Source organism: Symphalangus syndactylus, chromosome 22, assembly GCF_028878055.3.
Source record: "Symphalangus syndactylus isolate Jambi chromosome 22, NHGRI_mSymSyn1-v2.1_pri, whole genome shotgun sequence".
Lineage (NCBI taxonomy): Eukaryota > Metazoa > Chordata > Mammalia > Primates > Hylobatidae > Symphalangus > Symphalangus syndactylus.
In genome coordinates this window covers 33,405,805-33,418,574 of record NC_072444.2, presented here as the reverse complement: position 1 = coordinate 33,418,574, position 12,770 = coordinate 33,405,805, and the positions used below count along the sequence as shown (strand labels likewise).

At 65.7% G+C, this 12,770-nt stretch overlaps 1 protein-coding gene across 12 annotated transcripts in view; it reads right to left on the bottom strand.

The window, feature by feature from the left end:
* Nucleotides 1-278: 278 nt before the first annotated feature.
* The window catches only part of LOC129472208 (multiple epidermal growth factor-like domains protein 6), a 120,013-nt gene continuing 107,521 nt past the window's right edge, over nucleotides 279-12,770 (bottom strand). For 5 of the 12 annotated variants that reach the window (XM_063631169.1, XM_063631170.1, XM_063631174.1 and 2 more), the window contains 19 exons: nucleotides 11,539-11,664; nucleotides 10,914-11,045; nucleotides 10,703-10,831; nucleotides 10,378-10,509; nucleotides 9,377-9,505; nucleotides 9,169-9,297; nucleotides 8,294-8,422; nucleotides 7,967-8,095; nucleotides 6,821-6,949; nucleotides 6,576-6,707; nucleotides 6,184-6,312; nucleotides 5,422-5,550; nucleotides 4,146-4,274; nucleotides 3,899-4,027; nucleotides 3,524-3,652; nucleotides 3,299-3,427; nucleotides 2,381-2,509; nucleotides 704-750; nucleotides 279-379 (listed from right to left, as the gene is read on the bottom strand). In XM_063631169.1, coding sequence (XP_063487239.1) covers nucleotides 716-750; nucleotides 2,381-2,509; nucleotides 3,299-3,427; nucleotides 3,524-3,652; nucleotides 3,899-4,027; nucleotides 4,146-4,274; nucleotides 5,422-5,550; nucleotides 6,184-6,312; nucleotides 6,576-6,707; nucleotides 6,821-6,949; nucleotides 7,967-8,095; nucleotides 8,294-8,422; nucleotides 9,169-9,297; nucleotides 9,377-9,505; nucleotides 10,378-10,509; nucleotides 10,703-10,831; nucleotides 10,914-11,045; nucleotides 11,539-11,664 — 2,234 coding nt within the window. In that variant the 3' untranslated portion in view covers nucleotides 279-379; nucleotides 704-715. Of the gene's footprint in view, nucleotides 380-703; nucleotides 751-2,380; nucleotides 2,510-3,298; nucleotides 3,428-3,523; nucleotides 3,653-3,898; nucleotides 4,028-4,145; nucleotides 4,275-4,337; nucleotides 5,551-5,594; nucleotides 6,313-6,575; nucleotides 6,708-6,820; nucleotides 6,950-7,966; nucleotides 8,096-8,293; nucleotides 8,423-8,734; nucleotides 8,861-9,168; nucleotides 9,298-9,376; nucleotides 9,506-10,377; nucleotides 10,510-10,702; nucleotides 10,832-10,913; nucleotides 11,046-11,538; nucleotides 11,665-12,770 lie in introns of those variants that run through there. The other 7 variants (XM_055261606.2, XM_055261605.2, XM_063631172.1 and 4 more) reach the window with 6 other exon arrangements.

Genomic DNA, 12,770 nt, shown 5'->3' with positions numbered 1-12,770 from the left:
CACCTGTCCTCAGTCCGACTCACAGCCGTGGGGAGAGCGGGGCTTCCTCAGCCCAGACCCAGAGCGTGCCCCTGGGTTCTGCAGAGCCAGGCCAGGAGGCGCCTCTCTTCCAGCAGCCATGCGAAGCTTCCCTCCTCAAGGCCACACCAGCCTCCAAGAGCAACAGGTTGCTGGGCTGTCCACAGCCCTCCATGGCCCTCAGAGGAAGGGCAGTACCAGGAGCTCTGGGCCCATGAAGTGTCCTTCTCACTGGTCACCAAAGGCCTGGGTCCCCTCTGGCTGGGACTAGAGAGGCGGGCTCCACGGGGCTGCCTCTGCTAGTGCCTCGCTGGTCCACTGCTCTGGGATGTGGGTCTGCTGGAGGCGGGCAGTGTGGCCGCTGGGGAAAAGGAGAAAAGCGGGCCAGTCCAGGGTGGGGTGGGTGCTCCCAAAACAGACTGGGTTCTGGGCTGGCACCTCCTCCTCCCACCCCTCCCCTCAGCAGCTCAGCCCAGCAGAGCAGGACGGGGCCCACTCATCCTTCCCAGCCTGTCCTTCCCAGCTCTGGCCCCGGCCTTGGTCTCTGAGCTCCAGATTCCTGGGGCCCAAGACCCCGGGTGCAGCCGCTGCCCTGTGGGGCCCAGATTATACTTAAGCACTCTTCTTTGACTTTGCCATAACCCACCCTCCTGGCAAGCCCACGGGCATTCCCCACACCCCTTACCTGAGCCCTGGGCTAAGGACGGTTCTCGGGGAGCTGGAGGGGCCCGCCTGGAGGGGAGAGAGAGCAGGCCATGTTAGTACCCCCAGCCTTGAGTGAGCCACAGTAATGGCAGCAAGGCGTGACCTCATCCAGGCCTTCAGGGACCTCCACTTCCCCCGCACAGCCTGCTTCCCTTCTCACTCCTTTGCACTCGGGGAAGGAGCGGGGGCGGGGGGCGGGGGGTGGGTGGGGGGGCTCTCCCTCTCCCCAAAGGAAAGCTCTCAGCCCCTCCAAGCCCCCACTACCCGCGACATCGGGGCTTTACCCAATGCCAAGCCAAGTCCACTCCGGGGGAGGGCGCAGGACCCAGGACTCCCCACGCCCAGCAAGACCCTGCCCATGGGGCCCCAGGCTCCTGAGGCCTCCAGCTCAATGTCAAGGCACTGCCCCCGGCACCCAGCCCAGGTACCGGCAGCCCGCGGTGCAGTACCACAGCTGACCACTAGATACCGCTGCCGGGCAGCCTTTTGTCCCTACACCGGCGCACAGGCTGCTGCCCCGCCCCTCCTCGCCCCGCCCCGCCCCGTCCCGCTCCGTTCCACCGAGATCGGGGGCTCCCCTGTCTTAAGGTTCTGAACAGTCTGCAGCCAGGACTGCCTTAGAAAGGCACAAACAGATGCACACATACACAGCGTCAAGACTATTTGGGGGCCTCCAAGCTGAGGACCACAAGTGTGAAATCCCCAGTTAGCCAAAAGGCAGAGCCTGCAGCCTGGCGCCCGGCCTTTGCCCCGCCCACATGTCCTGCCCCGCATAGGCCCCAAGCCTGCCTCTCACTTCCCTCTGCAAAGACAACCTTTCCCAACACCGCTGGGGGGTACATGGTGCGGGGGGGCGGGCAGCAAAGTCTGGGCTGGCCAGAGGGGTGGGGGCATCCCAAAAGCACTGCCTGCAGGCAGAGAGCACATTCCAGGGCAGCCTCAGGGTCCTGAAGGTGGCGCTAAGGAGCCACCTTCACACAGGTGCTGGAGCACGCTCACACATGCCCGGCACACACGCCTGTGCCCCCTGCCGCAGATGCATGCACTATTGCGCAGACGCACTGGCCACATTCACACACTGATGCGTACATAACACACAGGCACTGGCACACACAAGTGCCTGCTGCCCATACAGGACTGCATGCATGGACTGGCACATACTGGGTGCCACACACATGTACTGGCACACATGCAGAAACACCCTGCTGCTCACACTGTTGCATATGCATGCACAGACACACCCTCACATCCTGGTGCACGTGTAGGGGGGGCAGGAGGGGCAGGGATGGCCAGCGTCCATCCACACTGTGGATGGTCCAGCCCAGCCATGGGGTCATGACCCTCTTCAGGCCCCCAGTGCAGTTTGCAGCCCACCCTTGCAGCTGTTGGGGCTGAGAAGGATGGGCTGTTTCCAGCTGGCAGCATGGCCCACCCCTGTCCCCTGGTTATGTGACTGTGAAGCTCACACTCCACCCATCAGAAGCCAAGTGACACTCTGGGTACCGAGCGGGGACAGATGACATTCGCTATGTCTGAATAGCCATAGGGTGACCTGGCCAACTCTGCAGTGGGTGAGAGAGGGGTCCTCTGCCAGGGTGGAGCTGATGCTGATGAGGGGATGGTGCCTTCCCGCCCTTCCCCAGGAAGCCCAGCTCACCTTCTCGGCATGTGGGCCCCATGTAGCCATCCACACAGTGACACTGCCCACTGACAGGGTCGCAGTCAGCCCCACCCCCGCAGTCACAGTGCAGGGTGCAGCTGGGCCCGAACTGGCCCCTTCTGCAATCTGCAAGGCGGAGGGGGCGGGAGACAAACCTGATCATCATCCCTGCCTTCTCGGCGCCAGGGACCCTGGACCTAGGGGCCCCCGACAGCCCAGGTGGAGTGAAGCCTTCCGCCTGGGTGTGTGTGGGAGCTAAGACCTTGGGCCTCGGTTTCCCCTGAGGAGTAAACAGTTCCTGCCCTGCCTTCCTCAGCTACATTCTGCAGCCAGTGAGCTCCTGCATGAGAAAGCCCAGGCCCCAGGCACAAGCCCAGAATCACCACCGAGTTCCTGCCCTGCCCCAGGAGGGCAAACAGGAGCCAGTGTTCAGGGATGCCCCCTCAGGGCGCAACAGGCCCAGAGCCACAAGGCCAGGTATGCAGCCCCAGCAGGAGGGCCCCTCCTATCCTCAGGTGAGCCCCTCCTATCCTCAGGTGGGTCCCTCCTATCCTCAGGTGGGGCCCTCTGGGCTGGAGGGGCCACAGCCCCCTCGATGTCCCCCCATCCACAGCTGGCAGATCAGGGAAGTCTTTCCACCCAACCAGAGCCCCCTCCCATGACCATGGCCTTCCTGGGACGTTGTGGAGGCCATACGGCAGGGCGTGGCCTAAGGCTCCAGCAGGAGTGCCATGCTTGACACCGCATGTCCCAGCAGCTGACTCCAACCCCCCAGGGGGCACGGTCCAGGTGCAGAGGCCACAGGAGGGCATGGTGCCCAGCCCAGGACTGGCACAGGTAGGGCCCAATCAATCGATATTGGTCACTGATGGAGACCCACACCTACGCCCTTCCTGGACAGGACCCCAGACTCACCCAGGTTACAGGTGGCTCCTGAGCGCCCTGGTGGGCAAAGGCAGAGACCGGTGACAGGGTCACAGGGTGCCCCCCCGTCGCAGTCACACCGCTGGTGGCAGCCCTCTCCAAATGAACCTGGCTCACACCCTGGTGGGGGCAGTGGGCTCAGTGTCCTCCTCCTGTCCTGCACCCAGACGGGATGGGGCCAGGGAGCGGGCGTTCAGGGAGGCACGAAGCACTCACCCCTCTCACAGAAGTGGCCGTGGAAGCCGGCGGGGCAGAGGCACTGGCCACTGATGGGGTCGCAGGGGGCTCCATGTTGACACCGGCACATCCCCTGGCAGCCAGCCCCATGGAAGCCAGGGGGACAGGCTGAAGGATGCCGGTTACCACGAGACAAGGGCACACGGTGGCAGAAATGTCCAGTTTGCCCAGAGTGAGTAAAACCCGCCAATTCGGGGGCCCGTGAGAAGCCCCCTCCTGCCCTTCCTCGTCCCTCCCCACTGCTGCTGGCTCCCCACCTCCCCACCACTTCACTACTGCCCGGATCACCCACACGGGAGGAGTGGACAGTGGCTCAAAAGGGCCCCAGCCCAGCTGCACAGGCCCCCAACTCACGGTGCTCGCAGGCCTGGCCGTAGAAGCCGGGGCCGCAGCGGCAGGTGCCCGTGGCGGGCTCACACGTGCTGTTGTTGTGGCAGGAGCACTCCAGACGGCAGGCGGCTCCGTAGCGCCCAGGGGGACAGGCTGGGGACAGAGCAGGGCGGGGTGGACAGTCCTCAGGCACCAGCCTTGCCCAACCCTACGGCAGCCCAGGGCACATCCCTGAGGGGATGCTGGGGTCCCGCTGGCCCCGCACACTCACCCAGCTCGCAGTGCAGCCCTGTCCAGCCCAGGCCACAGGAGCAGCTGCCGTTGTTGGCGTGGCACAGGCCCCCGTTTCTGCAGGAGCAGGTGTGCTCACAGCCCACGCCAAACCGGTTCTGGGGGCAGCCTGGGGACAGAAGGCAGGTGCTGCCTGGAGCTCTGGCCGAGGGCTGGGCTCCCTCTGGGGACGTGTCCCCTCAGGCTGACAGTCACTCAGCAAATGCTTCCTGAGGCCCGTCAGTGCCAGTCTCTGCCTGCTGGGCGGGTACATGCCAGGGAGTGGCACCAGCTGCATCCTCTCATTCATTGGTCATCTCAGGCTGCCAAGTGCCAGGCCTGGTCTAGGAACTGAGGGTGGCTCAGTCATGAAGGGGCCGGGTGAGCGCCTACCCAGCCTGCAGGAAGGGGTTCACGGAAGGCTTCATGGAGGCAGCGGCCCACTGTGAACCAGCTGTCTCTCGCTTGGGAGTGAGTGCACATCCTCCAGGCCTGAGAAGTAGCGTGGCTGGGCTGCCGTGGGCTCAGAGGTGGCCGGCTGCAGCCCTGCTGTTACAGCCAGATGCCTAATGACCAGCCCGATGGCACTATCCTTCCTGGGAGTGAGGCGGGGCCAAGCTACCTCCCAGCTAGAGCCTGAGCCCTGGGATCCTGAACCCTCTGCTGCCACAGGCTCCCAATGAGCCCGGAAGGCCAAGAACTGCTGTGGGGGCAGCCAGTCCCTTGATGCAGACTAAGGGTGGGACCAGATAAAGAGGCTGTGGCTGTGCTCATGAACACTGGGCCTGTCTGAGCAGGAGCCACCACACCTGTCCCCTGGGTCCAGCCCATCTCTCTACTCTTGACTGTGCTCCAGGCCCACCTCCACTTTGGTCCTGGGCCCTGGGCCTGGCAGAAGAGGCCAGAAAGACTCCACCCTCAGGCAGAAGACAGCCACCCAATCCCTCCTGCAAGGGGCCAGGCAGGCACTGGGTAGGAACCTGCAGCCCCCACGGACACCTCGATGAGGATGGGGTCACTGGGTGGCCTGAGCCTCGGGGGCTGAGTCTCGAGGCAGGGGCTGGGATGGCATAGGATGGTCCATTCCCCCAAGCAGGGCAGCGTAGTCAACACAAGCTACAGCACTCTCATCTCAGCCGCAGCGTCAAGTGGGGAGCTGGTGGCAGCCAGGATGTGCGGGTGCCTGGGCTGGGCCCACCCCTCCAGCGTCCCCACGGCTAATCCAGTGACATCTCTGTGAAGGGCCCGTGAGCATGCCCTCCGGAGTGAACACTCACCGCGCTCACAGTGGACGCCGGCTCTCCCCGGGGGGCAGAGGCAGGTGCCAGTCACAGGGTCGCAGGCCGCCCCCTGCCCACACCCACACACGTGGGTGCAGTTGGGGCCGAAGCGGCCCTGCGGACAGGCTGCCAGGGAGGAAACGGTGAGCATGGCTGGCTTCCCTTCTCTCCCTGCCTGGTCAACCCCAGAGTGGGGATAAGACAGGATGGGATGGGGTGAGGGGACCCTGGGTCTGCCCCAGACAGGGTGGGGCCAGCCAACTCTCACGCACCCGCCCTGGCATCTCCCTTCCACCCGCAGGCCCTGCTAGGGGCCAGGCTGCTGCTGCCTGCTCTGCAGTGACTCACTGCCACCCCCGCCCACCCCGCCAGCTCTGCTGGGGTCCCAGAAGGGGTCCCTGCATGACTGAGGGAAGGTGCCCGGTTCCTGGCAGGACGCTTGGCCACGGCTGAGCTGCCCGGCTGACCTCTGTGCCCAGCTGTGCTCAAGCCCCTGACAGACATGGAGCAAGTCGCTGGGCACAGCAGGTGCAGGGGCAGAGCTAGCAGAAGCCTGTGGGACCTGGGGCCACAGAGACACCCCCAGCGCTGCAGGTCCTTTCTGCCCCTCTGGCTTAGCCCCACTTGGGGCCAGGCCCAGCCAGAGGGGACTGAAGGGCAGGGAGGTGGGCAGTCGGGGGCCGTCCTCCTGCAGGCTGGCTGGCCCTACCCCAGAGACACAGGAGGCGCCACTCAGCCCTGCTGCCACCAGCCACTCACTGAGGCTGCAGTCTGCCCCGAGGAACCCAGCGGGGCAGCGGCAGGCCCCCGTGGCCGCATCACAGGAGCCCCCGTTGAGGCACCCACACAGCTGTTCACAGCCTGGCCCATACCGCCCGGGCGGGCATCCTGCAGGGAGAGGGGCTAGCTGCAGGGGCTGGGGCTGGAGGCTTCCCCAGTGCCCCTGAACACAGCAAAGCAGCTCTCATGAGGCCCCCATACCCTCCATCTTCCACCCCCTCAGACGAGGGCCTTCCCCGGGACCAGGGGAACTGGGGCCCAGCACGCCACGCAGGACTCCCAACGAGGGCCTTCCCAGGGACCAGGGGAACTGGGGCCCAGCATGTCCGGCAGGACTCCCAAGCCCCTGAGTGGGCACGGGCAGCACTCACGTTGCTGGCAGCTGGGGCCGTGGTAGCCAGCAGCACATGAGCAGATCCCAGTGGCAGGGTGGCAGGCTGGGTTCTCACCAGGACACCGGCACATCCGAGCACAGTCCTCCCCAAAGCTGCCGGGCGGGCAGGCTGGGTGGAGACAGGCAAGGTCGGTCCCGGCCCAGCCCAGCCAAGGAACAGGCAGCCTCTCTGGATTCCCCCTGCCCAGCCGCTCCTCAGGGTGGGGGTTTGGGAGCACCTACCCTGCTCACAGCCAGAGCCAGTGAAGCCAGGCGGACAGCGGCAGGCCCCAGTGACATGGTGGCAGGCAGCGCCAGGTGGGCAGCTGCAGCGCTGGGCACAGGCCTCTCCAAACCAGCCCCGTAGGCAGGCTGCAGAAAGATGAGGGCTGGGGAGGCTTCCTGGGAGGGGCCCGTGGGGATCTGTGGGCCAGGACAGGCCCGGAGCAGGTGCTGTGGGTAGGACCCACCCGATGCTGGCTGAAGTGGGGGCTGTGCTCACCATTCTCACACCTCGAGTCCCCCCCTCAACCCTGGAGGGCAGAGGCAGTCCCCGGTGGCAAGGTGGCAGGGGGCTCCCCGCCAGCAGGCACAGTGCCCCTCACAGTGAGGCCCGAATGCGCCCTTGGCACAGGCTGCAGGGACCAGACAGAGAGGGTTGAGAGCTCAGCCTCTGGCAGCCCCGCCCCATGGAAGGCAAAGGAGCAGGCAAGACGGCAGCCGGGGCTCAGCACTGAGGCGACGGGAGCCAGCGACAGCCCTGAGGCCAGCCGAGTGCCCAGGCCTCCCTCAGACAGCAGACCCAACGCTCCAGCCCTGAGCAAAGGACCGCCCAAGTTGCACCCCAAGCAGTGGGGACGGCGCCTCTGCTGGAACAGGGGCTGGTGTTAGGGGCTTGGGTGGGAGACCGGGACTTTGAGGAATGAGGCAGTGTTGCCCTTGTATGTCTGGGCTCTGGAGGGACTGAGGCCCCGCTGGGTGGACCAGGTCCTACTGGCACAGCAGCCACAGCCAGACTCCCACTGGCAAGAGGCCCCCAGCCAGCACAGGCTCCAGGACAAGGGGTGAAGGGGCCCCTCTCTGCATGCAGGAAACAGGAATGGCCCCAAGCCCCAAAGCATCCTCCATTCCACCCACCACAGGGCTGGCCGGGGCTACCCCCGCCAAGGCAAAGCAGCAGCACTCTATCTCCACAGGCCAGCTTCCTAGGCTGAGACCCTCCCAGCAGGAACCCTTAGTGCTCCGACGGCAGCTCTTGCATTCACAGGACAACAGATCCCCTGCCGAGTCCCCACCCGGGGCACAGTCCTCAGCCCTGCAGCGAGGCTGATGCCACCCCTTCCCAGCAGGCCTCCAGACACCCCCTGCTGCCCCCCACCACCCACTCACGGCTCTGACACTTGTCCCCAGTCCAGCCGGCCGGGCAGAGGCAGCGGCCCATGTGCGGGTCACACAGGCCCCCGTTGAGGCAACCGCAGCTGTGCCAGCAGCCAGCTGCGACGTGCCCAGGGAGGCACTCTACAGAAGCAGAGGCAGGCGCGAGGGTGAGGGTCCTGCCTCCTGGGTCCAGGAGACCCTGGCCCATGCTTCCTGCACACAGGGCCGAAGCCCACACGCCAGGGCGCTGCCCCCTGACCCAGGAGCCCTCCTAGGCCTGCAGGCGGGGCTGCACCAGGCATGCTGGGGTATGTCCCTCCTCTGCTGCCCAGCGCTCACCCTTCTCACAGGCCAGGCCGGCCCAGCCCTCCGGGCACACACAGTGGCCTGAGACAGGGTCACAGGTCCCTCCATTCTGGCAGAGGCAGGAATGTTGACAGTTGTTGCCGTACAGGCTGGCAGGGCAGGCTGGGGCCAGGGAAGAGGGAGCAACCTGCATCCCCCAGCCAGCTGGCCCCACAGGGTCTGTCTGGCTTTCCAGTCCCATGTTGGACTTTGGGGTCAGGGACCTTGCAGGGGGCTGCCTCTAGGATGACCTGCCAGCCCAGCCTGACTCACCATCCCTGCCTGGAGAAGGGTACAGGTGAAAGGCATGGTCCTCAGTCCTAATAGCCCCTTCCTCCCTCCTCCAGGCACCAAGTGTCCTGTGGGCCCCGCAAGAGGCCAGCACCCTCGCTCAGGCCTGGATCCCCGGTCCCTGGACTCCTGGGTGGGGCTTACCCTGCAGGCAGGGCCCCATCCAACCAGGGGCACAGTGGCACTGCCCGTGGACAGGGTCACAGGAGGCCCCGTTAAAGCAGGCACAGGCCTGGCTGCAATTGTGCCCGTAGGTGTGGGCTGGGCAGGCTGCAGGTGGAGAGGGCTGGTCAGAGCCAGGGGTGGGCAGGACCCCAGGGTTTGGCAGCTGGGCAGATCTGCCGGGGTAACCCTCAGCTGCTGTGGCCAACTCTCCCCTCCCTCTGGCTCAGGCCACCCACTCAGCAGAGTGACCACAAAAAAGGACCAACGCTCTGGCCCGAGTGAGCAAAGCATCACTCTCAGAGGAGTTGCCTGGTAGCTTTGGACACTCAGGACAGGCAGCAGGAGGGAGTCTCCTACGGAGGACCCGGCACCCCCTCCTGCAGCACCCTGTGCTGAGCAGGGACCTCACGCACTCTCAGCACAGCGGGGGCCCCGGCGGCCAGCGGGGCAGAGGCAGGAGCCATTCACGGCATCACAGGCGGCTCCGGCGGTGCAGTTGCAGGCATTGCGACAGTCCAATCCAAAGAAGCCGGCCGGGCAGGCTGCAGACAGCGGGCAGTGATGTGGAGGGGCCCACACTGGAGGCCACCCAGCCTAGCCCCCGCCTGTGCCCTAGCTCACCACGCTCGCAGAAGGTGCCCCTCCAGCCGGCCTGGCAGGTGCAGGCCCCGCTGACGTGGTCACAGGCTGCTCCGTGCTGACACTGGCACCGCTGCTCACAGCCGGGCCCAAAGTGGCCCTGGGGACACCCTGAGACATGCGGCCCCGGCCCACTATCAGCCAGAGGGCCAGGAGCCTGACCCAGCCGTGCCCAGGCCTTGCCGCCATCCCCAGGACTGTGGGACAGGCCTGGCTCGTGAGAAGCCCCTTCCTACCCAAGGGAGACTGGGCTCACCCACATGCTTCATCCCCAACCCAGGTAGGGCCATGGGAGGCTTGAGGGAGCTCCAGGCAACAGCTTTAGGGATGGGAACCTCCCCAGGGGTTGCCTCTAGGACACCCGACCCAGGCCTTCCCCGGTTCCACCAACCAAGCTCGGGGGCACACACTGAGGGACACCAGCCTCAGTCCTAAGCAGACCCCTTCTCCGTCCCCCAGGTGCCAGGCCTCCCGCAGTGGGGGACAGGCCCTGCCCCTTCCTGCTGCAGCTCTGAGTGAGCCTGGTGCAGGTCGGTGAGAGGGTGGGACCTGGGTCCAGGCTGTGGAGCGGGGCAGTGGGGGCTGGGAAAGCTCAGGGAAGGCAGAGGAAGCCAGGCCAGGGCCCAGCCGCAGTGCGCATGTGTATGCCTGCATGTTTTGGTGGGTGTGTGTGCGCACAGGAGGCGGCACGGCCAAAGGCTGTGTATGTGTGCACTCACAGGAGGACGTACAGCCAAAGGCTTCGTGTGCGTGCGCACAGGAGGGAGTACAGCCAAAGGCTTTGTGTGTGTGTTCATGTTGTGTGTTCGTGCCTATGTGCATGTGTGTGCACAGGAATAGGCATGGCCAAAGGCTTCATATGTGTGTGTTCGCAAGAGGGGGCATGGCCAAAGGCTTTGTGTGTATGTTTGTGTGTGTGTACGTGTGCATGTGTGTGTGTGCGCTCAGGAGGGGGTGCAGCCAAAGGCAGGGCCAGGACTCACGCTGCTCGCACCACGGGCCCACGTAGCCAGCCTCGCACAGACACTGGCCACTGATGGCATCGCAGCTCCCGTGGCCAGTGCTACAGTTGCAGGGGTGGCTGCAGTCAGGTCCCCAGTGCCCACTATCACAGGCTGCAACAGAACTCAGGGTCATCCAGCGCAGGCCCAAGCGCAGGCCACAGGCACCACAGCCAAGTCAGGCACAGGGGCGTCTCAGGACTGGGGCACGGCCTCCTGCAAGCCCCTAGTCCTCGGGGGCCCTGGGCGGAGGCCTCTCCAGGGGCTAGGAAAGGAGGGACAAAGGGCAGGCCAAAGGCCCCTGTACCTCTCTGGCAGCTAAAGCCGGTCCACCCAGGAGCACAGCTGCAGTGTCCGGTGGCTGGGTGGCAGTGCCCATCATTGGCACAAGAGCACCTTGTCTGGCAGCTGGGACCATACCAGCCTGCTGGGCACACTACAGGCAGGCGAGAGAGGGTGAGTGGGGCCTGGCTGCCTACCCCGGATCAAAGGCTCAGGGGCGGCTCCAGCTCACTCACCGTCCTGGCAGCGGCTGCCGATGAAGCCAGGGAGGCACAGGCAGGCTCCGGTCTCAGGGTCGCAGCGGCCACCATGCTGGCATGCTGGGCAGATCTCCTGGCATCCCAGCCCCCAGCGGCCCTCGGGACAATCTAGCACCCACCCCCCATGGCCAGTCAGTGCCCAAGCTGCCCCGATCAACACATCAATAAACATAACATGGCATGATGCCCCTGGAGCCACAGCCGAGGAGGCGGAACCACTGTTACCATCTCAGCCTGCCCGGGGAGGTGAGAGGGCCCGGACGCCTCCTGGGGCTGCAGGCTGCGGGGTGCCCACCCACAGTAGAGGAGCCCCAGCCCCAGGCACAGTTCAGCTGATAACACGAGTAGCCGAGCCCGTTAGAGACTGGGAGCCCTCATGCAGAGAGGGAGCAGCCCAGGAGGGCAGCCTGTGGGCCCCAGGCGCTTGGTGGGGCAGCCACAGACCCCCACTCCCTACCCCAGGGGAGTGCACTGTGAGCTCTCACACCTGCTATAGACGGGCCTGGGATCCGCAGGGCTGGGGACCCCACAGTTCAGGGCCCCACCAGCTCGGAGCCGTGCAGCCTGAGGAGGTGGAACTGGGGCTGCGGCTGACACTCACCTGCCTCACAGTCTTTCCCGGTCCTCCCCGGCGGACAACGGCACTGCCCCGTGACCCCGTGGCAGGGGGCCCCCCCACAGGAGCAGGAGCCCGAGCAGTTCACACCAAACGTCCCCACCGGGCACTCTGCAGGAGGAAGCACGAGGGGCCTCAGCCGCGCCACGTGGAGCGGACCCACCACAGCCTTCCCCTCAGGGGCTCCTGGCAAGTGTGCCTCCCACGCCTCCTCACATGGGCTTGGGCTCGGGCTCTAGCCCCCGGGGGGGGGTGCTGCTGAGCACACGTGGGGTGCCCAGAGTGGCCAGGCAGGTCACAGGAACAGGCAAGGGAGGGGTGAAAGGGGAGCTGATGGATGGGAGGAGAGGGGAGGGGCAGGGCTGCTGGGGCAGCTTGGGAGAGGCTGATGCAGATCCCTCAGCCGTCCAGGACCCTGGAGAGCTCCCGGGAGCCCGAGGTAGGGCCTGCTCTTCCTCCACCACCGTAGTCACCAGAGGACCTGTCCTGGTCAGGCCAGTGTGTCCCCAGCCCAACCTGGCGATGCTGGTCCAGTCTCCCACTCCCCTCCACCCGGCTGGGAGCCCCTCCAGGGACTCGGCCCGAGGGCTGGGGAGGCGGTGCACCCACTCACTCCACCCCCAGAGCCACTGCCTTTCCCTGTGGGATGGGGCTAGAATGGGGAGGGCAGGGGACCTCCTGGAGACCTAGGGTCCCCCCTGCTCCACCCAGCAGGTGAATGAGACCCCAGGGAGCACAGAGACCAGGGAGTCACAGCATGCCAGGAAGGGGGACCTCGGGAGAGAACGTGGGGGCTGAGGATCGGGACCCCTGGACAGGGCCTGCAGGGGCTGCTCCCCATGGCCTGGCAGAGCCGTGGGTGCTGGAAGCCCTGGAATGACCTCCCTGGCAGAGCTTTCCTCTGCTCTCCCATGCCTGCCCTGCCCGTAAGGGCCTGGCCTTGGGCTCTCCTGTGAGGACAACAGAGCATGAGGCTGGACCGGGAGCTCGGGTGGCAGGGAAGCCTTCTTGCCTCCCCCAGCAAGGCGCAGCCACTCTGATGCCCTGCCTGCTGCTGGAACTAAACCTCTCCCTGGGCTCACAACGGCATCACAGCAGTCCCAAGAAGGCAGTCGACAGAGACCCCGTGCTGCATGCCAAAGATCCACAGAGCTGATGCGTCAGAAGGCCCACAGCGGGGCTGAGAGCCAGGATGTGCCCTGCCTGGGGAGGAGCAC